This window comes from Diachasma alloeum, unplaced genomic scaffold, assembly GCF_001412515.2.
Source record: "Diachasma alloeum isolate Michigan unplaced genomic scaffold, Dall2.0 Dall_scaffold_00711, whole genome shotgun sequence".
Taxonomy (NCBI): Eukaryota; Metazoa; Arthropoda; class Insecta; order Hymenoptera; family Braconidae; genus Diachasma; species Diachasma alloeum.
Window position 1 is genome coordinate 156,818 of NW_021680842.1, and position 26,712 is coordinate 183,529.

The following is a 26,712-nucleotide window of genomic DNA, read 5'->3' on the forward strand; positions in this document are numbered from 1 at the left end:
ACGCGCTCACGCCGAGCCCGACTTCCGAGAACTGGGAACGATAAAATGAAAAATACTATTTCTTTTCTCTCTCAATTCAACACTTTATTTTAATGATAAACTTTAGTTCACAGTTTCAACTATAATAGCAATATTCATATAGATTCAGACGATTTTTTTATTATCAATATTTTCAATTTCATTGACTATATTTGATCACAGAAGCTTTGTACCTAACATTCCATAGAACAGATATTTCTTCTGGAGTTAACGAACCATGTGAATCAAAAATGTTACAGTCGTTTTCTTTACCTCCCTTCATTATTTGATTTAATCCAATTTCGAATTAATTTTATGCCAACAAAACGAGATCCTCCCCCCATGACAGCCAGAAGTGGACTAAATTTTTTGATCGACAATTCAAATGCAGAATATTTTATTTTTAGTCTTTACTGGAATCGGAAGGCAATAGCAATTTGAAGAAAATATTGGAGTGTTTACTCTACGGCTAGCGTGGGGACAGAGTGGGGGAAGCGCTCGAGTGGCGAGACAAAAAAATTGAGGGGAAGTTCGACACTAACCAATGTGCCTCTAACCAGAATCCACTGTATTAACGTTGAGGTAATGTTGGCTATCAACGTTGGGACAACGTTGAATGCTAACGTTGGGCCAATGTTAACTGTTAACGTTGAGATAATTTTGACTATCAACGTTGGGACAATGTCGATGCAATGTTGGCGGCCAACGTTGGGGCAATGTTAAATCAATCCAAAGAATCAAGGATAACTCAAAGATTATGCGAAAAGGAAAACATCTGATACCCATTGTAACGTTCAATCGACATTTATCGAAGAAAATTAAATTCATCATGAGTTGTTCAAATGATGAATTAAATGAGAATAAGTTGGGTGATTAAGAGTGATATTACCGGAATTCAATGAATCATTGAGTTCAGTTAAAAATACATTGTCATAAAAATTCCATTCGGTAGCAAATGGCTCATTTATTAGCAAAAATATATTGACTATGCTCTGACAAAAGCAATTTTCCACTTGTTCCTGTTTATATTTCCAAACATTTTTCTTTTTCCTGGGGAAAATCACTGGCTTCGATCAAGTGAAAGCAGATAAATCAAAGTTTTGTGAAGGTGAGAGGATGTTTTACGTGTGAAAGGTAGATGATCTGTATCTCATGAAAATCGAAACTAATGAATGAAATTTCCAAGACATTCTCCAGCGAAAATCTGTAAAGCTGATGGGTTCAGAGGAAAAAATCTGCAGATTTCTACCAAGTAGAGGAAATTTGCAACGAAGGATCTAAGCCTCGAGCTCTGGAAGATATTCACAAATTCATTTGGAAGTTGAGCCAACAACTCATGATAAATTCTTATGCATTTGGTAGATAAGACCGCAGTTCCCATTACCTCAACATTAAATCCACATGCTCTATCGCGGTTCAACATACCGGGGAAATTTGAAAGTCGGTGAAAGTTTGCTGTTGCTACTGTGGCCTTCTTTTCACCATAAATACTGTCTCCTATACCACATGTTTTCATTATAATCCTTTCAATTTCATTGCCCATTTCCCCTTCACCCCACTATACGCCTCCAATTCAACCAAAGATATCAACAAACTCATCGAACCAGAGCCAAACCCATAAATTCGGATTTATCATTAATGATTAATTACTTAATGACGTACTTGGAGAATGGTATTTGAAAAAAAAAATCATGGAATTGTTTTGGTGTTGCAGGGTCCGGTGAGTCTGACAAAACGTATAGAAGAAGTACGTCTGTTGGAGTCTCGCAAGAGTGCACGATTGGCTGATCAGAAAACAGATTTTGCGAGGATGGCTGATATGACTAGTGATCGTAAACGCGTTACGTCGCACTCTATCGATGTACCACACGTACCTGGGTAAGGCTTTCATTTCACTAACGTTTTTCTTTTTCTTCAGAGTGTTTATCCTTAGAAAGGTGAATTTTTTTTTATCGGGAGAAGGGAAAATAACGAAAGATTGTAGTCACATTGGACTTGATGTTTACTGTTGAAAAAAACTGAAATTTCATGGACAATCGACTAGTAATTTCTAGGAGAGTGACATTGAATGGGATTTAAGGGAGGAAATCATGATATTTCAGATTTCACTGAAAATTCAATGAAAGTTCTCATTTTTGAACATTGAGATTTGAATTCTTCTTTTAATTTGAAATTTCAGTGAAATCATGAATATTCAGTGCTGAATTACGACAAATTTTCAATTAATTGAAAATTCAAGACTATATTTACCTGAATTGAGCTGAAATTCACAGTTCTCGTTGATTTTTGCATGAAATTCTGAATTTCATCATTGAAAATTTATCACACGCACCTGGGTAAGGCTTTCATTTCCCTAACGTTTTTCTTTTTCCTCAGAATGTTTATCCTTAGAAAGGTGAATTTTTTTGGATCAGGAGAATGGAAAACAACGAAAGATTGTAGTCATATTAGATTTAATGTGCACTGTTAAAAAAAAAATTATTTCACGAACAGTCGGCTGGTAATTTTCAGGAGAGTGACATTGACTTGGATTTAAGGGAAAAAATATCATGATATTTTAGATTTCACTGATAATCCAATGAAATTTCTCATTTCAAACAGCATTGAGATAGAATTCCTCAACCCATTACGAATTTTAGTGAAATCATGAATATTCAGTGCTAAATTACGGTGAACTTTCAATTAATTGATAAATCAAGAATATATTTAGTCGAATTTTCCTGATTTCTACTGATTTACAGGGAGTAGCTGAGTTGAAATTTACAGCTCTCATTAATGTTTACGAAATTCCTTGAATTTCATTTTAAGGAATTTCGTCATTGAAATTTGTCCTTGTTATTCTTGTTTTCCTTGTTATTTTTTCAATTATCTGAAAATTCAAGAATATATTTACCTAAATTTTTCTGATTTCTACTGATTTTCAGAGAACAATTGAACTGAAAGTTGCAGTTCTCATTGATTTTTACATGAAATTCGGATTTTTCAATAACAAATTTCCTTGAATTTTCAGTGGAACTAAAATGTGATGAAAATGTCCGAAAAATATAGCAGAAATTTCAGCCAAAAATTTACAATAGTGTGGGTGCACCTGCTACGCAGTTCATGCTGGCAATTAACAAATTTTTTATTCTCTAATTCATCCTGAAAAAAAAAATTCCCGCGCGGTTAGAAATTACTGGATGAAATTTTGTAGAAATTTTTATCAAGCGACAGGTTCACTGAAATTTCAAGGAATTTAGTCATTAGAAATTTTCAATTTCATGAGAAAATCAGTAGAAACTTTAGATTTCAGTTAAATTATTCCATGACAATTAATAGAAGTCAGTAAATTCCAATTGAATATAATCTTGAATTTTTAATTAATTGAGTATTTATGATTTTAGTGAAAATTCATATATAGTACTGAAAATTTGTGGCGGAAATTTCCAGTTCTACTGAAATTTCAGATGAATATGTCAGTTCAATTAGTCCATGGAAATGAAGAGAAATCGAGACAATTCAAGCAACTGTATTCTTGAATTTTTATCAAGTGACAGTTCCACTCAAATTTCAAGGAACTTCATAATTGAAATTTCCAATTTGATGAAACAATCAATAGAAACAGTAAATTTTCGTTAAATTATTTTATGAAATTGAATGGAAATCAGTTGAATTTCCAATTAATTGTGAAATTAATGTAAATTGGTATTGAATACTGATGTTTTTATTGGAAATTCAAGTAGATGTTGAAAAAAAAATTGTTTAAATTTCCGGTCGAGTTCAGTTCCACTGAAATTCTAAGGAATTTCATAATTGAAAATTCACAACTTGATGAAAATATAAATGGAAATAATAAATTTCAGGTCAATTAAACCATTAAATTTAATGAAAATCAGAACAATTCAGGTCAATTTATTCATCAATTTTCAATTAATAGAAAATTCTGGGTAATTTGGCACTCAATTTTCATGATTCCATTCAAATTTCAAGCAAGTTCCGAAATTTTCATCCTTCTGCTGCTCAAAATTCCGAACTCCATTGAATTTCCATTGAAATTCGAAACTCAATAATTTTTGTCCCCCCAAATCGAATTGACATCGCCCTCTCGTGAACCGCCTCGCGGTTTTCGGCCCTAGCAACATGAAATGACATCGCTATTGATTACTTTCGACATATCTGGGAGCGAATTCATAAAAATCTTTCACGAAGCTTTTTTTATACTTCAATATTTCCGATTAAACCACTTCCACAGATATTCTCTGAATGATTTGTTTAAAATGTTTGGACACGCGATCTCCACTTACCACTACGTTCTAGAATGAAATTCCTGAAGAGTGCATTTTGAGGAATGCGCAGAGGATGAGCCAACAAAAGAGCAGAGAAATCTCTGGATTTAGAGGGTATCGTAGGTATATGATGGTAAATAGGGATCCCCATCCATATTAAATTTCTGTAATATTACAAGGATTTGACCCTTACATTATTGAAGGTTTAAAATATGTTGATTCAATTTTTTAAATAATATAATATTAATAATCCGATTTTTTTACGAATAATGATATATTTAAATGATATATTTTAATGATATATTTAATGATATATTTAAAATTTGTTGATATGAAACTGTAAATTTACTACTAAGTGAATAATTCAAATTTCTTGAAAGGGGATTTTCGATTACACAACACTGTTAAAAATTTTTCACTGAAGGTCCCAGGCTTTAGTCTTGAAATATGGAACAAGTGACGGTTTCATTGAAATTTCAGGGAATTTTACCATTGAAAATTCATGGAAGTTTCAAATTTTAGTTAAATTATTCCATGAAAATTAATAGAAATGAGGAAAAATCAAGCAAAAATGTCCTTGAATTTTCAATTTTTTGAAATTTCAGAGCAATTTCTTATTGAATTATCATGTTTACATTGAAAATTCATGGAAATTTCGGAATCTTCATGGTTCTTCCACTGAAAAATCAGGAATTTCCTTGAATTTTCAGGGAAACTGGAAATTTCATAGACTTTTTTCCGTTAAATTGAATTCAGTGTCATTTTCTAAAAAATTCAGTTAAATTTTTTTAACAATGAAGTAATCGTCAGTCTTCCTACCTCAAATTATTGATTGATAAAATAGTTGAGAATTTTAATGTTTGAATTGATGATACTTAACCCTAGTCTGGTCACCCTACGCGACCTAACGACTTTGGTCACGTCCGCGGGGAAGTGCCACCGTGTTATTTAGGCCCGAACGTTGCCAAATTCACTCTACACTGCCCGGGCGCGTTTAGCGAGTTTCCGGCAACGTCGCGTAACAGGCATTTTCATTCAACATGGGAAAAAATAATTCCTCTGTGAGAAAAAAATAGTTTTCTTCAGGAATTTCGAGAATTATGTTGTTCTGAAACTACTCTAATTTTTTAGATACTTTAATTGGAAAAGTCAAATCTTTTGGACTTTTTCCGATCAGCCATTCAATGGCAATTAAAGAAAAACGACGGGCTGCGGCATTTCCCCTCATATGATGACCAATCTAGGGTTAAAATAGGTCTACCCTTACAGTAAATTCAAAGATTATTGAAAACTGCAAAAAAATTGCAGAAAACTCAATTAGATTCGGAATTCTAATTTTTTTGTCAATTTAATTATCGTCGTGGTTTTTCAAAGAAGAAAAGTTTAAAAATCAGGATTAAACCCAGTGTCTTATGTGAAAATCAACATTTCTATTGTAATCAAAGATTAAAATCTGGTTTTTTCTCATTAGATGTGAAAAAATCAGGAATTTTTGTGACACCTCAAAAAATAATCCACCGTTTTGCGAACAAGTTTTGGTATTTATTCATAAGAGGGAAATGATTGAAAAAATGTCAGTATTTTGCGAAATTTAATTTAGATAATACTGACTGGGTATGAATTTTTAAAATTTTTTCCATGCAATTTAGTTGAAAAATTTGAAAACTTAAAATACCCAAAACTACAGCGTAGCCCAGCCGAAGGGTAGAGCTACTTTAAGTACTCAAAAAATTTCAAGAGCGATGTTATCTAATTGAGGGCTACAAAAGTATCTGAAATAAAATATTACAAATTTGGCTATCTCTGATGGTAAACTCCACGGAGTTTCGAACGTCCCCTGGCTCTCGCCGGCTTCACACTGTTGCCAGGTAAAAGGAGGGGAGCTAGGGAATAAGGCCGTCAGGGGGGTGCGGTGCTGGGTCGAGTGGAGATGGCTATGTCTGACGGCTTTTACAAACTTCACCCTCCACGGTTTTTTTTTCCTCAAAAATGTGTGGTGGGTATTAGGGAAGAGGCTCTTTGCTTCTCCTTGTCACACACCTGCTTCGCCCAAATGCATTGAGCCTTTGGAGTAGGGGAAGAATAAATGCAGGAGAGGGCAGCAATTTCGTTTATGCGAGCGGTATGACAATGGACTTGGTCCTGTGCTCTTTTGTCAGGAAATAATGTTGAGAGAAGGGGGCACGGAGGAGGAAGAGAAAGAACGGACGGTTGATCTTTGGTGGCAAGTTGGCGCGGTTACCTGAGACAACTCCAGGGGACACCTGGGAATCCCTGAGGTGACTTGACCTGTCCCAACCGCGCGGATTAACTAAAGGAATTTAACTTCATGAAATTAACGTTGAATAGAGCAGTCGCGAAATTTTGAGACTTCAAGATTGGGAATAGTTGTTGCATCTTCATTAAGGGGAGTTTACTATCCTATTTACTAAAGATAAAATCCTATTTACTGAAGATGAAAGAAACGTGAAGTTGTTTTATATCGAAATATCTCGAAACTGCCTGACCGCTAATCCGCAATTTTGATTGGTCAATGAGTCACGTGAAGTAGTCGCTGAAAAAAATCCCCGGGATTTTCAAATACTTCAGATTCCAACGAAAATTTCTGCATCACATTTTTCATTTTTTCATGTGTGAACTTTGTCTTTATATCAAAATATATCTAAATTTTCTGGTTGATCATGAGAAAAAAACAGTATTTCTAAATTTTTTTTTAACTCGCAAAGTATTCTGCACTTCTCAAATTTTAGTTTTTTCATATTTATCATACGCAAAAATTATCAATTCTTGCTTCTCAGATTTTCATACATAAATTCTAAACTCTACAAATTCATGAAAATTCTTCGGTTTCCCAAATAATTCGAGAAAATTTTTTGAAAATTTACGATTATCTAGAAAATTGTGAAATTTTCCGAAGAATTCAAGAACTTTTTTCAGTTTTCTAGGAAATCAATTTATAACCCTCCCCTCATTTTTCAACCATTACAGATTTTAATCAGATTATTTTAAAACGTAAAAAAAGGAATTAATCGAAGATTAAAAATTATTCATTGATGTTTCACTCTTCCTTCTCTTAATTCTCTTTAAGTCATTATCAATATTTATAAAACATCTATGAGTCTATGAAATTTAATAAATTCGATTTTTTCATTTTTACAACAAATAGACAAGCGAGTTTTAAAAGTCGCGGGCGATTGGAGTGAGATTTCTCATATATTGAAGATCGATTATAGATGTCTGAAAACGAATAAGTAGTGTAACAAAATGGTCTATTGTTCGTTTCCCCCCATGCTCTAAAAATGTCGAAAAAAGTCCGGGGCCTCCAATTTTTGGGCTACAGAGATTTCGTTTTTTTTCAAAATGTTTGAAAAAATGTGCGCAATAATAATTACGAATTAGTTTTCTTAAATTCGACTCCTATACAGCTAATTTTGTTTTGTTTAAAATAAAAATTTGCACCATTCATGGAAAATCGGCAGAAAAATTGGGTTTTCCGGAAATATTCCCGAATTTAAGGGAGATAGCGAAATTTTCATAATAACCTTTTTTGTAGAGCGAATTGAGCGCTACTAAAAAGGTCATGGAAAAAATTTTGCTATCTTCCTTAGATTTCGAGATATTCATTGAAAACTGGCCAATAGCCAAACTTGACTTAAACCGTTTGACCACTTTGCTACTGAATTATCCTTAAAATATTAAAAATATATTCTCGATTCTTTCAGAACCATTTTTCAGGCTATTTTACACGACTGGTGCAATTTTTTATTTAAAAAAATAACGAAATTAGCTGTGTAGGTGTTGAATTTCGAAAAAATAATTCGTAATTGTTATTGCACATATTTTTTCAACACTTTTGAAAAAAAAAACCTCTGTAGCTGAAAAATTGGAGGCCCTGGACTATTTTTAACATTTTAGGCGTCTGCAGGGCAAACGAACGACAAACAATTAATTTTTTTGCACTAATTATTCATTTTTAGACATATATAATCGATCTTCAATGTATAATAAATCGCATTCCAATAGCCCAAATTGACACCTGATTTGCCAAATTGCGCTAAATTTTTCATTAACTTATGAGAGTTTTAGACGAAAATTGAATTTTCATGTTTCACTTGGAAAATTAACTTTAGTTGGATTTTTCGATGCTCCTAAGTGGAATAGGCAGGGATATATCTACATATCATTTTAAAGAGCATTTACTGTTCTTCAAAATGGTCTATGAAAATTCTGATTTAATTCAATTTTCAAGTAAGTTATTGTAGATTTTTAACTCATATGACACCTCGGAAATGACTGTTTTTGCCATTTTGGAGGCTTTAGACTTGACTGGCGGAGATATATCAAATGGAGATTTCAAGGTCTCATCGAGTTCTTCAAATTGAGACTCCATATTATCTATTTCATCGATTATATCAATTATTATAAGCGATAGTGTAGCGATTTTAGCATATCACGTTTTGAAAATTGCCATGTTTCTCCTTCTAATGACGATATTTGTTCAGTTTCTGTTTAAATCTCTGGAGAAATCCGACAGGTCGTAGTTTGAGAACTTATAATTAATGTTGAATTAATTTTCAATTACTGTAGGATCTTATCAGTTGAAAAATCCGACAGTTCTTAATTTCCAAACTTATAGTTAATGTTCAATTATTGTAAAATATCTTATCAGTTCTTAATTTGAGAACTTATAATTAATGTCCAATTAATGTTCAAATACACCTGAATTTTATCAGTTTAAAAATTCAACCGCTGGAAAAACAATGATTTTTTGACTAAATTTTGAATATTTTTCTCCTGAATTTGAAAAAGCATTTTCAGTACAATTCCTCCTAGAGCCATGAGTTCCTCAAAGTCAGAAGCTTCATTCTCGACACTAAAATTTTTTTCTCTGTTTATTATCTCGGGACAGAAGCACTAAAATAGTTTAAGAACACACTCGTTCTTAATTGAATAATTTTTCCTGTTCTACAATTAATCTACACATTCATAACTGACCATGAACTCAAAATTAATATTGAATTAAAATTCAACTACTGTAGAATCTTATCAGTTAAGAAATTCCACAGTTCTTAATTTGAAAACTTATAATTAATGTTCAATTACTTTTGAATTTTATCAGTTTAGAAATCCAGCGGTTGGAAAAACTAGGTCTTTTAGATGAAATTTTGAAGATGTATCATGCCTCCTAGAGCCAAGAGTTCCTCAAAATCAAAAGCTTGATCCTCGAAACTAAGAACTTTTTTCTCTGTCTATTATTCCAAGAGNTAATGTTCTATTACTCCTGGATTTTCTCAGTTTAGAAATCCAACCGTTGGAAAAACGAGACTTTTTAGTCTGAATGAAAAAAAAAATTCTAAATTTGAAGAAGTATTCTCAGTATAATGACTCCTAGAGCCATGAGTTTCTAAAAATCAAAAGCTTGATCCTTGAAACTAAGAACTTTTTTCTCTGTCTATTATTCCAAGAGCGAAGCAGTAAAACGGCTTAAGAACACGCTCGTTCTTAATTTAATGATTTCCCCTGTTCTAAAATTAATCAACCTCTTTTGAACTGACCATGAACTCACAATTAATGTTCAATTAATATTCAATTGCTGTAGAATCTCATCAGTTCAAAAATTCGGCAGCTTTTAATTTGAGAACTTACAATTCATTTTGAAGTAATGTTCTATTGCTCCTGGATTTTCTCAGTTTAGAAATCCAACCGTTGGAAAAACGAGACTTTTTAGTCTGAATGAAAAAAAAAATTTTAAATTTGAGGAAGTATTCTCAGTATAATGACTCCTAGAGCCATGAGTTTCTCAAAATCAAAAGCTTGATCCTCGAAACTAAGAACTTTTTTCTCTGTCTATTATTCCAAGAGCGAAGCAGTAAAACGGCTTAAGAACACGCTCGTTCTTAATTTAATGATTTCTCCTGTTCTAAAATTAATCAACCTCTTTTGAACTGACCATGAACTCACAATTAATGTTCAATTAATATTCAATTGCTGTAGAATCTCATCAGTTCAAAAATTCGGCAGCTTTTAATTTGAGAACTTACAATTCATTTTGAATTAATGTTCTATTACTCCTGGATTTTCTCAGTTTAGAAATCCAACCGTTGGAAAAACGAGACTTTTTAGTCTGAATGAAAAAAAAAATTCTAAATTTGAGGAAGTATTCTCAGTATAATGACTCCTAGAGCCATGAGTTTCTCAAAATCAAAAGCTTGATCCTCGCAACTAAGACTTTTTTCTCTGTCTATTATTCCAAGAGCGAAGCAGTAAAACGGCTTAAGAACAGGCTCGTTCATAATTTAATGATTTCCCCTGTTCTAAAATTAATCGACGTCTTTTGAACTGACGAACTGATGCAGGACTCAATTGACAACTTCAGATGACGAAAGATGAAAAAAAACATCGAGATAACGTTCGAAACATAGTACACCCGGACCTTAACGAAAAATTTAAAGTTCCATATTATCAAATATTTAATTCATCATCCTTTTAACCCAACAAATCCCTGTCATATTGACGAAATTTAATATCGATGGGCATCGCTGCTTAAATTCCATTCAATGTCACTCATGAGATTTACTGCAACATCTTCCACGAAACTTCAAAAAATTTCCACCAGTGTACCACTTCGCTACTGATTTACTCAATGTTATTTGCTCAATTGCAATGACATTAATGCGAATATCTCTGTAAATTTCATCACAATTTGAGAGAAAATAAAAATGTGTGTCACTACACGGTGTGACAAGAGTTTTGTAACATCAGCTCAGCACAATAACAGTCAACCTCTTCGATTCGATAGAAGGCGTTGTATAGACAAGAGCTGAAAGTACAACATACCGGCCGGCTTTGTGGAATTGGGTCGATCAATAGCGGCGAGCTATATGGGTCAGGTGCAGTACGACCACGAAGTTGGGTAGATGTCTATATATATTCATCCAGCGTCGCCTCCGCAACCCTCGTGGAATGCCTGGCACCGCCCCACACCCACAACCTCCTATAAAATTCCATTTCTCTCTCTCTCTCTCTCTCTCTCTCTCTCTCTCTCTCTCTCTCTCTCTCACTCACTCACTCACTCACTCTCTCACTCATTCTCATTACCGAGAAGGGCTTGCAGAGCTTGTAAAACGAATAATAAATAATAAATACGGGGGATTTTTAAATGTGTACAACGTGGCGAATGTTTAAACGTGCAATTGGCATATTCTACGTATGTATTTCGCAATGTAATGTTGCACATACGTATATATACACTGCACGCGTCATGATTGCGAACAAACAACGGGGCTAAGGCCGCGTTCCGGGTTCTCGCGCGGGCGCTGAAAGTATACGACCCAAATTCTACGAGTTGGAGATTTCCAAATTCTCGGGGAATTCTTGTACTGGATTTCAGGAATTTTTATGCTGTCTGTTTGCGACGAAAGGTGGTGCATACAAAAGTTTCAAGGAGAAATGGTGAATGCCAAAGTTTTTGGGGTTTCTGCTTTTGAAAGCTGTTCCAGAGAACTACTTTGAAATCTTTTTGACTTTGGAAAAGAGAGACAGGAAAAAGTTGGGATTTTCAGAGATATGTTGATGGTTTCCAGGGACATGCTACTGTTTTTTGAGGAATGAAAATTAGTGACATTGCTCTGAAAATTACAGACGGTGTATTTGAGAATTAGTAATAATTTCACTGAAAATCACTGAATTTCTGAATTTTGCAATCACTAAATTTCACGTAATTAGGAATACATTCAATGAATGACAAAGGATTAATAAACATGAGTAGATTAATTTTAGAATCCGAAATTGGTGACATTGCTCTGAAAATTAGAAATGGTGTCCTTGAGAATTAGTGATAATTTCATTGAAATTTCACAGAAAATTGATGACAAAATTACTGAATTTCAGAATCTCACTAAATTTCGCGTAATTGGGAAAAAATTTCAAAAAATCAGTGGCATGTTCCTGAAAATCAAAACTTTTTTCTCTGTGAATGACAAAAGATTATTCTTGCATAAAAGGAAAAACATTATAGTTTCCAGCACCAAGTTACTGATTTTAATGAATTCATGGCTCTAGATATCATTGTATCTCCCTTAGATTTTGAGATATTTATTGAAAACTGGCCAATAGCCAAAATCTACTTAAACTGTCTGATCACTTCGGTACTGAATTATGAAATGTAGAAATGTTTTGAAACTTCATGGAAAATAAGATAGTAATTCTCATAAGAGTGACATTGAATCCGATTTAGGGAAAGAATGGTTATGAAATTTCTAGTTTTAGGTAGAATTCAAGAAAATTCATGAGTTATAAGTGGAAGCGAGATGGAAATTTCACAACTTCATTGAATTGTCAGTGGAACATGAATATTTAGAAACAAAATGACATGAATTTCCTATTTTTCTCTAAATTTTCCAGAACTTTCATAGAATAATTGAACTGAAAAATCAAGTATTTTATTGATTTTTAGATTATTTGAACAAAAAATCAATGGAATATTCGATTTTTCAGTGACAAGATTTCCTGAAATTGAATTTTCAGTGGAAGATGAATATTCAGAAACAAAATGACATGAATTTCCAATTTTTCCCTGAATTTTCCTGATTTTCTAGAATTTTCACAGAATAATTGAGCTGAAAAATTAAGTATTTTATTGATTTTTAGATCATTTGAACAGAAAATCAATGGAATATTTGATTTTTCAGTGACAAGATTTCCTGAAATTGAATTTTCAGTGGAATATGAATATTCAGAAACAAAATAACATAAATTTCCAATTTTTCCCTGAATTTTCTAGAATTTTCCTAGAATAATGGAACTAAAAAATCAAGCATTATTGATTTTTTACCCCCGACGGCAAACCAGAGGTAGGGGTATATGCTTTTGACGGTCCATAACACGACTCTTCGATATCTGTGTTTGGACGAAACTACTAGAAAAACGATTCGAAAAAATGAATATTTGTATCAGGCATAAAGAGAACATTCCGGGGAACTCGACTACGGAGTCAGATTTTTTATTAAGTACTCCTCCTACAAAATGCATTAAAAAAAAATGATTTAGGGACGGTGAAAATACTAAACCGAAATTCCCTAGTAAACACATAAAAAATCCGTTGGTAAAATTGGTTAGTTTCTGCTCTTCAGCTGTTACTGTGTATACCATAGACATACTAAACCTAGACTGGGGGTCTCCCATGTTTCGTCGTCCCGTATTCCCTGTTCCCGGTGGTTCCTGAAGCTCCATACATTGAGCATATGCTTATTAGAAAATGGATAATTAGATCATTTAAACAGAAAATCAATGGAATATTTAATTTTTCAGTGACAAGATTTCCTGAAATTGAATGTTCAATGGAATATGAATATTCAGAAACAAAATGACATGGATTTCTAATTTTTCCCTAAATTTTCCAGAATTTTCATAGAATAATTGAACTGAAAAATCAAGTATTTTATTGATTTTTAGATGATATGAACAGAAAATTAATGGAATATTTGATTTTTCAATAACAATATTTCCTGAAATTTCAATGGAACTTGAACACGATAAAAATTTCCGAAATTTCGCACGGAAAATTTTCAACAGTGTACCAAACGCTCGAAACTCCTCAAATTTTTTCGCGTTCCACTTCAAAATGTACGCAGTAATTTAACCGACACCCAAATCGGTGCACTCATTCGAAAAAAGCAAGATAAGCCCTATGTGTACCATAAGATAAGATACATCGAGCCCGATTTTCGGTTCAACTTCATTCAAATATCCGTCCGAAGTTTCCATTGACAATTCCCCGATAAGTCTGTTTGACGTTCGTAAAAGACCACATTTACCCAATTTCCGGAGGCGAATGGTAATTTATAGTGCCATTTGTCACGCATTTGAATGAATACTCGAGAACAATAAACGATACGAAAGCGAATGGAACGACTGATGATTCTCACCTCTAGTTAACCAGAATTCAATCTAAACAATTCGTGATAAATGATGTATGACTAGAGGCGTCCATCACAACTAGTCCTTGATGAATATAAAAGTCCGTCTGAATACGTGCGTAAATGTTCACATAGTGAAACCGACCTAGCCCAATCCGGACATTGCCAAACTCGGCAATATCCTTGAAAGTACGGGGCGTAACGGACAAACACACGCGACAAGAGAACATCTCTCTCTTTACCGTCGTGAGATGTATGGTATGTACATATACGCATTTTAACCAGGTAGATAAAGGCGCGAGGGGGAGGGGGGGGGGAGGTGGGTGGCAGGGAGGGGAAGAAGTGGCCCGAATGCTACGACCTAGACACGCTCCGTACTAGCCTTGCCATCGTCATCACGAGAAAAAGTAGGTATATAGGNTTTTTTTTTTTTTTTTTTTTTTTTTTTTTTTTTTTTTTTTTTTTTTTTTTTTTTTTTTTTTTTTTTTTTTTTTTTTTTTTTTTTTTTTTTTTTTTTTTTTTTTTTTTTTTTTTTTTTTTTTTTTTTTTTTTTTTTTTTTTTTTTTTTAAATATATATTCTCGGCTCATTTTTGTCGGATTTTTCTCGCCTCGGCTTTTTTCCTCAGCAGCTGGTTTTCTTTTGCATTTCTTTTTCATTCTATCTGTTGAGTGACTGTGCTCCTACGCGTGGATTGGTTCCGAGTGGCGATGGGGGTGGGAGGAGTGACAAATTATGGGGTCGCAACGGTGCCAGGCTGGGCCAACGGATCGAGGTCGATCGATGCAGCTCAACGTTATATCACTACACCCCTCTCTTGGTTGGATATAGAATAGTACACTTGGGTTACCGTCGTACGAAAATAGGTCACCGTACTATATTTGGAATCTTTCCAGATTGTTTAACCGTGGGATAATTATTTATATTTTTTTACGCTCGTCCTTGTGATAAGCAGCTTTGAACAGGCTCCTTTGTGGGGGCTTGATGAATATTTTAGGGGAGGGGGCAATTGTTGATCGATTCATTAGCTGGGCTCGGGAATTTTATAAAATTTTTTATTGAAAGGGTCTCCAAATATTTTATTAGAAAATTATCTCTTGAGTTTTCGTCTTAGGTGATCGGTTTTTGAGATGTTTGTGGGCGAATTAGAGAATTAAAAATTTCATGGATGAAGGGGTAATTAATTATGTATTCTTCTCGGGAATTTTATAAAATTTTCTGTTGAAAAGGTCTCCAAATATTTTATACGAACGTTGTCTCCTGAGTTTTCGTCTCAAATGATTGATTTTTTAGATATTTATATGTGAATCAAAAAATTGAAAATTTCATGAATGAAGGGGTTGGCATGGGTTGAATAATTATTCATATATTTTTATTTTATTTCTTGTTATAGACCTTTTTTAAGATTTTCCTTTGTAGAGTCGTTTATCAAATATTTTTAAATAAAAGGGGCAAATTTGAACTGATTAATTATTGCATTCGTCTCAAGGATTTCACAAAATTGTCTAGTGGTGTCTAAAATGTTTCTCAATTTTCTCGCCAAATTATTCATGTAATTCTCAGATAAAGATCCGTAAGAAAATTTGTCAAAACCCCTTTTTTCCTCGAAATTTAATTTCTCACAGAAAAAGATCTCTCGACTTTTCACGCCCAGTTTTCAGGATATTCGCGTAAATCAAAGAATTAAAAATTTCATGAATGAAAATGAAAAGAAAACATTGAAGTTGATACTNTTGGTTGGATATAGAATAGTACACTTGGGTTACCGTCGTACGAAAATAGGTCACCGTACTATATTTGGAATCTTTCCAGATTGTTTAACCGTGGGATAATTATTTATATTTTTTTACGCTCGTCCTTGTGATAAGCAGCTTTGAACAGGCTCCTTTGTGGGGGCTTGATGAATATTTTAGGGGAGGGGGCAATTGTTGATCGATTCATTAGCTGGGCTCGGGAATTTTATAAAATTTTTTATTGAAAGGGTCTCCAAATATTTTATTAGAAAATTATCTCTTGAGTTTTCGTCTTAGGTGATCGGTTTTTGAGATGTTTGTGGGCGAATTAGAGAATTAAAAATTTCATGGATGAAGGGGTAATTAATTATGTATTCTTCTCGGGAATTTTATAAAATTTTCTGTTGAAAAGGTCTCCAAATATTTTATACGAACGTTGTCTCCTGAGTTTTCGTCTCAAATGATTGATTTTTTAGATATTTATATGTGAATCAAAAAATTGAAAATTTCATGAATGAAGGGGTTGGCATGGGTTGAATAATTATTCATATATTTTTATTTTATTTCTTGTTATAGACCTTTTTTAAGATTTTCCTTTGTAGAGTCGTTTATCAAATATTTTTAAATAAAAGGGGCAAATTTGAACTGATTAATTATTGCATTCGTCTCAAGGATTTCACAAAATTGTCTAGTGGTGTCTAAAATGTTTCTCAATTTTCTCGCCAAATTATTCATGTAATTCTCAGATAAAGATCCGTAAGAAAATTTGTCAAAACCCCTTTTTTCCTCGAAATTTAATTTCTCACAGAAAAAGATCTCTCGACTTTTCACGCCCAGTTTTCAGGATATTCGCGTAAATCAAAGAATTAAAAATTTCATGAATGAAAATGAAAAGAAAACATTGAAGTTGATACTTCGTGCACTGATAGAATGATTCATTTATTCCAAACGAGATTCGTTAACTATTAACGAATGGTAGAGATGACCAAATGAATATTCGTTAATAGTTAACGAATGGTTCACTTGAATGGCGAAAGTCAAGTCAAAGTCAAGGCTCCTCAAATATACATTCGTTAACTATTAACGAATGAACATTTGGTGGGACCGAATAGACCCTTATACATATTTTTTTAACCGCTTCAAACATTTTCTCTCCAAATTATTCATGTAATTCTCAGATAAAGATCCGTAAGAAAATTTGTCAAAACCCCGTTTTTCCTCGAAATTTAATTTCTCACAGAAAAAGATTCCTCGACTTTTCACCCCAGACGTCCAGTTTTCAAGATATTCACGTAAATCAAAGAATTAAAAATTTCATGGACGAAAATGAAAAGAAAACATTGACGTTGATACTTCATGGATGAAGGGGTTGGGGTTTAACTCGACCCTCGAGGTCCAGGGGTTGGCCTCAGTGGGTGGGTGGGTTGGCGTCGACACCCGGAGCGGGAAGCCAGAAACTAGGACAATGGGTCGAGTGCAAGTGTTGTCATAGCGTACATAGTCGTATAGATACTGCAACGCCGGGTAAGCCGCCCGCCTCACAACCGGCACGTGCACTGACACACGTGCAATTGCAGCTACGTCGTGGCACGTGGCATTGTGTACGTGTGAGCTATCTTCAACTATCGAAACTCGTGCGTTTCTTTTTTTATGAGCACTTGCGTTTTTTTACGTTTTCTACGTTCGTGCATATTAGGGGTACAGAATTCCATTAGAATATTGCCTGCATTCGGTGACAGCTGAGGCTCTCCTTGGAGAAATATGTCGTGGAATATAAAGATTAGCAGGAGTTAAATATTTGAAAAAGGGTGATAGGAATTTTTTAGTGAAAGAGAACACCGATTTCTCTTTCAATTCAATATCTGAATTTATCGAGTGAAAAATGACGGAAATGAGGGACGCTTTCAATTATTTAAAAAAAAAATTAACGGTGAATTGAATGAATCATTGAATTCAATTTAAAATGCGATGTAGGAATTCCATTCGCAAGCTAATGCTAATTTATTAGCAAAAATATATTGACTATGTTGACTTGTTCCGCTTTTTTTGCAAATTCCCGTTTACGGAAGGAAAAATCGACAAATATCTGTGAGAATAAACGATTTACAAAGTTATGAGATGACTTTATCTGACTAAAATTAAGAATGTTCAAGTATCTTTTACAGTTTGGTACAGACCACACTTTAGATTCAACAATTTTCAGTCATCAAATTTGGCTATTAAATTGCGTGAGAGAAATTTAAAAAAAATAAATAAATATTCCGCGTTATTCAAATTACATTTTACATAGAATTATTTTTCAAATAATCTTTGTTTATAAATAAATGATTGAAATTGTTTCAACTTTTGGAAAGTTTAAATAATTCTGTGAATGGAATTGTTTAAACTTTCCAAAAATTTAAGAAATTCCATTAATTTTTTTAGGGATGAAATCGATTTCTGGTAAAATTCTGAATATGAATAAATTCGTTACGATTGCAAAAAAATGCTTTTTCTAGTGCAAAATTAATTGTTTATAAATTATTTATAGAAAATGTTTATACTCGTAATTTTCAAAAATTGAAATTTTTCAATTATTTCGTCAATATTTCTCCAAAAGGAAACTTTTACATTTTTTTTTTTTGATTTTTGAAATTTTTCCTAACGGCTCCATATCGAGATTCAAATTTAAACCTGCAAAGTTTAAATAATAAAATAATCTTAAATATCGGGAATACGATAGCTTCTATGTCTTTCAGAATATTTCAATTAGCAGAAAAAACTTATTTGAAGTCAAAATAACAAAACAAAGAATAATTAAATTTAAAAATTGTCGAAAGCAGCCGAAACCCCAAATTTCTGGACGACTGGGCCATATGTTTTTCATCTACCAAATGTCGATGAATAGAAAGAAATGATTGATCACCTGATTACACGCCTAATATTGTTGAAAAATGAGATAATCAGCGCAATTTTCGTTTTGATATTCCTGGAATATTCAAAGGTACTTCCATTGAAATTGTCCAGAAATTGGCCTGTTTACCCTACTCGGAAAACAATCTGCTGAGAATCTCCAAACTCATCAGCGTTCACTTGCCCCAGAATTAGCCCCAAGGACTTCTAATCTAATCCCATCGAATCAATCATCCAGTGTTTTGGCTGTCTGATTGCGGTATCGTGCCCCCGACATGACTCACCACCGGAAGCAGTTCTGGGGGCAAGGGATGTGCAGTGCAGGAGGATAGGCCATGAAATTGGGACAGAGTTGAATGTGTATACGCGTAGACGACTGGCCAGGTTATCCAGGGGTCGAGCAACGGGCAAAATTGGAGCGCTCGATCCAGGTCGTCCCAGTCTCCCATTTGTATGTCCCGATTTCTGGGTCTCTACACCCCCAGCAGTCCTCTCCGGCGCTTCAACTGGGTCAATGCTCCACTTCATCCCTCTGTGCACTATATATTAACTAGATCTGTGCGCGCGCTTTTCTTTTTGTTGTGAAAATGAAGAAATCGAATTTATTAAACTTCATATACTCTGGATGTTTTATAAATATTGATAATGACTTAAAGAGAATTAAGAGAATGAAGAGAATGAAGAGTGAAGCATCAATGAATAATTTTTAATCTTCGATTAATTCTTTTTTTTTACTTTTAAAAATAATCTGATTAAAATTTGTAATTGTTGAAAAATCAGGGGAGGGTTATGAATTGATTTCCTAGAAAACTAAATTTCTTGAATTCTTCGGAAAATTTCACAGTTTTCCAGATAACCGTAGATCACAGATTTTTCTCGAATTATTTGGGAAACCGAAGAATTTTCGTGAATTTTGTAGAGTTTAGAATTTATTTATGAAAATCTGAGAAGCAAAAATTGATCATTTTGGCGTGTGATAAATATGAAAAAATTAAAATTTGGGAAGTGAAGAATAATAAAATTTCGGAAAACCCGTCTGAAGGCCATGGGAACGAATGGAAGTGAAATTTTACCGAACGCGTTCGGTAAAAAATCATTTTTCGTTACAGAAAAATTGTACGCAATATTGAGCAATCATTCACGTTCATTGGGATAGTTTTTTATGGAAAGCAGGGTAAATTTATAGTTTAGACATAAATTACCCTCACGTTCAGTAAATTTGACCGGACCAACGGAGAACAATTCATTCGTTCCGCACATTTCCCTGATTTGGAGTGAAAAAAATACTGAAAAAGAATTCCCTGAGGGCACATCAATGTTCACAATTATTCATTATACTTAATACTAAAAACAATTTGTGTTCAAATAGAAGAAGTTAAGAGTAAAAAAAACTACGATTCGTTGAAAACATTATTATTCACGTCATCATCTATATCAAATGAAGTTTAGTTGTGGTCAGTTTCATTGTTCTTCATTTATGTTTATCTTGCTTTTATTTCAATTTCTATTTGCTTTTTGTTGATTTGTAATAATAGTTATCAATTAATAAATTAATAATAATATCAAAATAGTTATTTGTTCATATTCGTTTCTATTTTATAGACAGCAGCATTATACATTTTAAGAAATTATTCGTTATTCAATATTTAAAACGTCATTCATTTATTTACAAGTCCTGCAATCCGTCAGCTTATCAAATACACAACGAATTTGGCTTAGGAATTAATTTCTTTCCTTCGATCATCAATTAAATATTCAAACATTGGAGAGACGTTGAAAAATAAATTCGGAAATTGTGACCTTTAAAAAACTTCAAATACGAATGAACGTATGATTTAATTTGCATTGAAATTCGAACATTTCGAATTTTGACATTCTCTGTTCCCCTGATTCCATGTTGATTGAGTGATTATTTTGTTGACGTCAAGGATATCTGTTCTGCTCTGCAGGAAACACAAGGTATTCCACGTCACATTCTGGTTAATTTATCTTCTGATATCCTGAAGACAACCTGTTTTGAAAGTGAAGGGCATCTCGTCAATATTTTGGAAACCAACTGATTAGAAATTGTAATTTAAGCTTTCTCTGATTTCCCTAGATTTTTAATTCTTAAGACGCACATCGTTGGGGAGAATGATTTTTTCGTGAATGCTGAAAAAGTCGTGTTATGTGGGATCATATAATTAACTCATTTCTGAAATCACAATGTCAAAAATTTATTATTATTATGTCACAGTTTCACTGAAATTTCAGGAAATTTCGTCATTGGAAAGTCACAATTTGATGGGAAAATCAATGGAGACTGTAGATTTTCGTTTGATTATTCCACGAATATTAATAGAAATCAGAAAAATTTAGGTGAATCAATCCTAAAATTTTCAGTTAATCGAATGGTAGTGAATATTCATGTTTTAATTGAAAATTCAAGTTATTTGAAGAATTCGATTCTTTCTGCTGCTCAAAAAATTCGAAAGCCACTGAATTCTGCAGTGAAACATTCATGGTTTTTCCTCTTTAAAAGCATTTGGATGTCGCGCTCTCGAAAATAACTACTACTCTCCACAAAATTTCTAACAGTAAAGATTTCTGAAATCATAATGCCCAAAATTTTTGGGTGAAATCTCAGATACTTTTCGAATTTTTTATTATGTCACAGTTTCACTGAATTTTCAAGAAATTTCGTCATTGGAAAGTCTCAATTTGATGGAAAAATCAATGGAGACTCCATTTTCGTTCAATTATTGCACAAATATTCATAGAAATCAGAAAAATTCAGATAAATGAATTCGTGAATTTTCAATCAATCGAATAATACCGAATGATTCATGATTTTGACTGAAAATTCAAGTAATTTGAAGAATTCTCGGCTCTCTACTGCTTAAGGATATCCAAGTACTTTGGCTATTTTTTCTCCAGTGAAATACTTCTCTACTTTCATTTCAGCTCCAGTTGACCCGACGTTTCCGGACACTTTACAATCATTTTATTATTTAAACTTTGCAGGTCTGAATTTGAATTTCGATATTGAACCGTTAGAAAACATTTTAAAAATCAGAAAAAAACTTATAAAGTTTACTTTAGGAAAAAGATTAATGAAATAATTTAAAAATTGCAGTTTTTGCAAATTACAAGCATTTTCTACAAATAATTCATGAACAATAAATTTTCAACAAATTTATTCATGTTCAGAATTTAACCAGAAATCGATTTTAAGCCTGAAAAAATTAAGTTTCTAAAAGTTTAAACCATTTATTTATTATTATTCGTTTATAAACAACGAATATTTTAAAAAAACATTATTCAGTGCAAAATGTAATTTGAATGACACTGAATATTTACGATGTTTTTCAAATTGTTCTCACGCAATTTAATTCACAAATTTGACCATTGAAAATAGTTGAATCAGAATTCTCAGTGAAACTTTCATAATTTTTCCTCTTTAAAGTGCACTGGACGCAACTCCCTCCAAAATACCTCCTACCCTCCACAAAATTTCAAAATTTTCTACCAGCAGAGCCACCGTAAAATTCTGATAAACCCCTCTAATATCTCATCGTTCCGAATGACGCATTAAAACTCCCAACGTAGTTGTCAACTATCTTGAACCTCGCTGAATTATAGAGCATAATTAAAAACTGCATAATTAAAACTATTTTTCATATCCACTTGACCGAAACAATGACGCATCCCGCTTCACCCAGTCAACATGTTTTTATCTCCAGGAGAAAAAAAAAATTCCAAACAGATAAAACCGATGATTTTAACAGGACGTTTTTTCTCTCTCAACCAAGCTCGGAAAGATTGATAATGAATCATGAATTCTGCACTCTTTGTCGAGGTTTTACGTGCCTGAGTACCGAGATGGGGTATATAAAATGACCGACCCAGTTCTATTTTACCTCCATAAAGTACATCCCCCCAAAAGCCCATGGATGACCTCATTTCTAGTTTACATCTGAAAACTGTTGAAAACTGCGCTTGCGTGGTCACTCTCTCCCCTGGGAATTCCAACGGGCAACGAGAGAGAATGCCGGCAACGACAGTAACATGCATTTCACCGACCTATTTCCCGAGGCTCCAGATCCCCGTATCCGCAAGTTTCCTCGGTAACAAAATATGGGGCAACAGGACGAACAAGTCAAATTAAATATTTCTCGCTGTGGAAATGAGGAGAAAAAATTTCATAAAATTTAGAAATCATCTAACGGTATTTTCCGTATGCTTTCCGCGTAATTTTCATTGTTCATGTTTTATTCGCGGGGGCCAAACATTGACGTCCAGGAAACGGAAAACAGCAATTTTCTATTTTCCAGGAATCTCTAATTGGGGATAATTTGTCGATGTTTTTGTTTGATTTTTTTGGTTTTTTTTTGTTGATTCTAGGTCGAGGAAGAGACGACCGAGCTCGAGCAACGACTCTGAGCGCTCTGACAACGGTGGATGGACTGAGAATAATAATAGTAACAGTACTAGCAACAATAATATGAGGCAGGATCATGGGTGCGTTCGGGATGATGAGCGCGATGGTTGCATGGATGATTGCACAGCAGCTGTTGCACTACTCTCACTGCTCAATTCATCTGTCAGCCCCAATAATCTACCTTCACCGATTCCCTGCGAGCCTAGTTATGGTATGTAAGGCTCAAGTTATTTTTGCAGGAAGGAAATTTAAAGGTGACCAAATGGTCTTAGATCCAATGAATTCGAAGAAAAATGGAGAAATATGAGTAATTTTTCCACTGAACTAAAAACTCTTGGGAAAAATAATGGAAAATTCTGGTAAACACTGTTATTATTAAAGATACTAGCAGTAGTGAAAGGTAAAACGGTTTAAGCCTTTACGTTTTCGAGGAATATCTCCGAATCTAAGGGATATAACGAAATTTTTGTAATTACGTTTTTTGTAGGGCTTGATTCGCTCTGCAAAAAAGATATTGATAAAAATTTTTCTATCTCCGGTAAATTTTAAGATATTCATTGAAAACTGGGGAATAGTCAAAATTTGGTTGAATCGTTTCATCAGTTCGCTACTGATATTCATTTGATGTATCAAAAGGTATGAATTGTACGTAAATACTCTGAAAGTTTCCGAAACTTCTAAGCAAATTGACATGACAAAAAATTGCCAAAAAATCTAGCGACTCTAAAACGGAACGGACTAGCCTAGTTACGGTATGTCAGGCTCAAATTATTTTTGCAGGAAAGAAAATTAAAGGTGACCAAATGATTCTGGAGTCAATGAATTCGAAGAAAAATGGGGAAATATGTGTATTTTTTCCACTGAACTAAAAACTCTTGGGAAAAATAACGGAAAATTCTGGTAAACACTGTTATTATTAAAGATAATAGCAGTAGTGAAACGGTAAAACTGTTTAAGCCTTCACGGGTTAGCCCTTAGTTGGGTTTTCGAGAAATATCTTCGAATCTAAGGGAGATAACGAAATTTTTGTAATTACGTTTTTTGTAGGGCTTGATTCGCTCTGCAAAAAAGATATTCATAAAAAATTTTCTATCTCCGGTAGATTTCAAGATATTCATTGAAAAATGGGGCATAATCGAAATTTAGTTGAATGGGTTTACTGCTTCGCTATTAATATTCATTTGAACTATCAAATGCAAAATTAAGTGACTCTGAACTAAAAATGTCCGTTTCATTTAATAATTCAGGGAAAATACTTATTCCTTCCCCGAACTACAAGTTTTTCAGAAAAATAAAGAAAAAATGGAATGAAAATGATTAATATTATTAGTAGTGGTAGTATTTATTTCAGCTATCGAAAAATAATGAATTACACGTAAATTGGTTGAAAGTTTCTGAAACTTTTAAGCAAATTAACATGAAGAAAAAGCCAAAAAATCTAGCGACTTTGAAATGAAAAGGGCGAGAGTTATTTTCAATTAATAATCCAGGGAAAATATTTATTTGATCCACCAGAATAGAAACTCTGCAAAGAAATGATAAAAAATTCTTATAATGATAGATTTCATCATTAGGCCCAGAAAGTTAATATTCATGTGAGCTATCAAAAATCATGAATTGCACATGAATTCTCTGAAAGCTAAGAAAACATGAGAAAGGAGTGTCCAAAAACTGAGTGACTCTAAAATAAAAATGGCCTTTTCACTTAATAATTCCGGGAAAATATTGATTTGTTCCACCGGAATAGAAACTCTTCGACGAAACAATAAAAAATTTTCATCACGATAAATTTCAATACCGAAACTGTAAAAAGGTTCAAGTCGATGTTTACCGTTCCCGAGTTTTCAGTGAATAACTCGGAATCTAAAGAAGATGGCAAAATTTTTGTTCAAACCTTTTTTGTAGCACTTGACTCGCCCTACAAAAAAGGTCATTACAAAAATTTCGTTACCTCCATTAGATTCAGAGATATTCCTCGAAAACTCAGCTAAGAGCTGATTGCAAGTTAACCTGAACCTTTTAACCGCTTCGGTGCTGATTTCATCATTAGGCTCACAGAGTATTTTCTGACGAATGTGCGTTTCTTATAATAACATTATGATCACAATCGTTAGAAAATGCTTTGTGGGCCTTATGATGTAAACTATTTCGTATGATGAAAAATCCTTATCTCTCGAAAACCGAATATAAACCATTGAAAAAAAATAGTTTCCAAGCACTTGCGCCATCGAAACTTGTTATATACCACTGGTCGCCATTTTCAAAGACTTTCGCTTCTGCATGGGCGCAACCAACTGTTGGAATATCTCTCGCGGTCAATTTTCCTTTCCTTTTGCTGACGAAGAGAAATTGAGTCTGGAAAATATCCGAGCTGTTTAATTTTGATTTCCGGGGGAAGGACTCAAATAACGGGGAAATAAAATTCTTGTAATCGTGTCGTCAGGCACTGGGGGCACCTCGAACAGTAGCAGCAGTAGCAGTGGAGGTTCATGGCGCAGCACCACCCCATCACCGGGACTCTTGAGTGAAGAGGGTGCATCACCATCAGAAGTGTCAGCATGGCCAACTTCTGGTAATAATTTCACAGGGAGAAATCATGCACATCAGGGCCGTCATGAGAGACGCTCACCGACGAGCATTCCGTCGGGTTCGTCTTATGGTAGCACCCCTGGATCTACCGGCACACTCGATGAAACAATGTGGTTCCCTGATGATGATGACATGCACCCAAAGAAAAAGGTTTGTTATCTAGATATCAATATTTCTACACTGAGGGAAAAACGACAAAGTTCTCAAACAAGTCTTACTTGTGCCAAGAAAATAGTTTTTTGAGAATCATCAAAAAAGGATTTTTTTGTGCCAAACATGCGGAGAGTGCGCCGGAATGAAAAATCTTTGCCGCAAAAATTGATTTTGTAGTTCAAAAAGAATTGCATTTTTTTTTTTTTTTTTTTTTTTTTTTTTTTTTTTTTTTTTTTTTTTTTTTTTTTTTTTTTTTTTTTTTTTTTTTTTTTTTTTTTTTTTTTTTTTTTTTTTTTTTTTTTTTTTTTTTTTTTTTTTTTTTTTTTTTTTTTTTTTTTTTTTTTTTTTTTTTTTTTTTTTTTTTTTTTTTTTTTTTTTTTTTTTTTTTTTTTTTTTTTTTTTTTTTTTTTTTTTTTTTTTTTTTTTTTTTTTTTTTTTTTTTTTTTTTTTTTTTTTTTTTTTTTTTTTTTTTTTTTTTTTTTTTTTTTTTTTTTTTTTTTTTTTTTTTTTTTTTTTTTTTTTTTTTTTTTTTTTTTTTTTTTTTTTTTTTTTTTTTTTTTTTTTTTTTTTTTTTTTTTTTTTTTTTTTTTTTTTTTTTTTTTTTTTTTTTTTTTTTTTTTTTTTTTTTTTTTTTTTTTTTTTTTTTTTTTTTTTTTTTTTTTTTTTTTTTTTTTTTTTTTTTTTTTTTTTTTTTTTTTTTTTTTTTTTTTTTTTTTTTTTTTTTTT

General features: G+C 33.0%; 1 protein-coding gene across 1 annotated transcript in view; it reads left to right on the plus strand.

Annotated features, from left to right (window-relative positions):
* The window catches only part of LOC107044310 (zinc finger protein 395), an 83,215-nt gene that overhangs the window by 16,847 nt on the left and 39,656 nt on the right, over positions 1-26,712 (plus strand). The window contains exons 2-4 of the mRNA XM_015266137.2: positions 1,733-1,896; positions 23,208-23,455; positions 25,688-25,983. Of these exons, the coding sequence (XP_015121623.1) occupies positions 1,733-1,896; positions 23,208-23,455; positions 25,688-25,983 (708 nt within the window). The remainder of the gene's footprint in view (positions 1-1,732; positions 1,897-23,207; positions 23,456-25,687; positions 25,984-26,712) is intronic.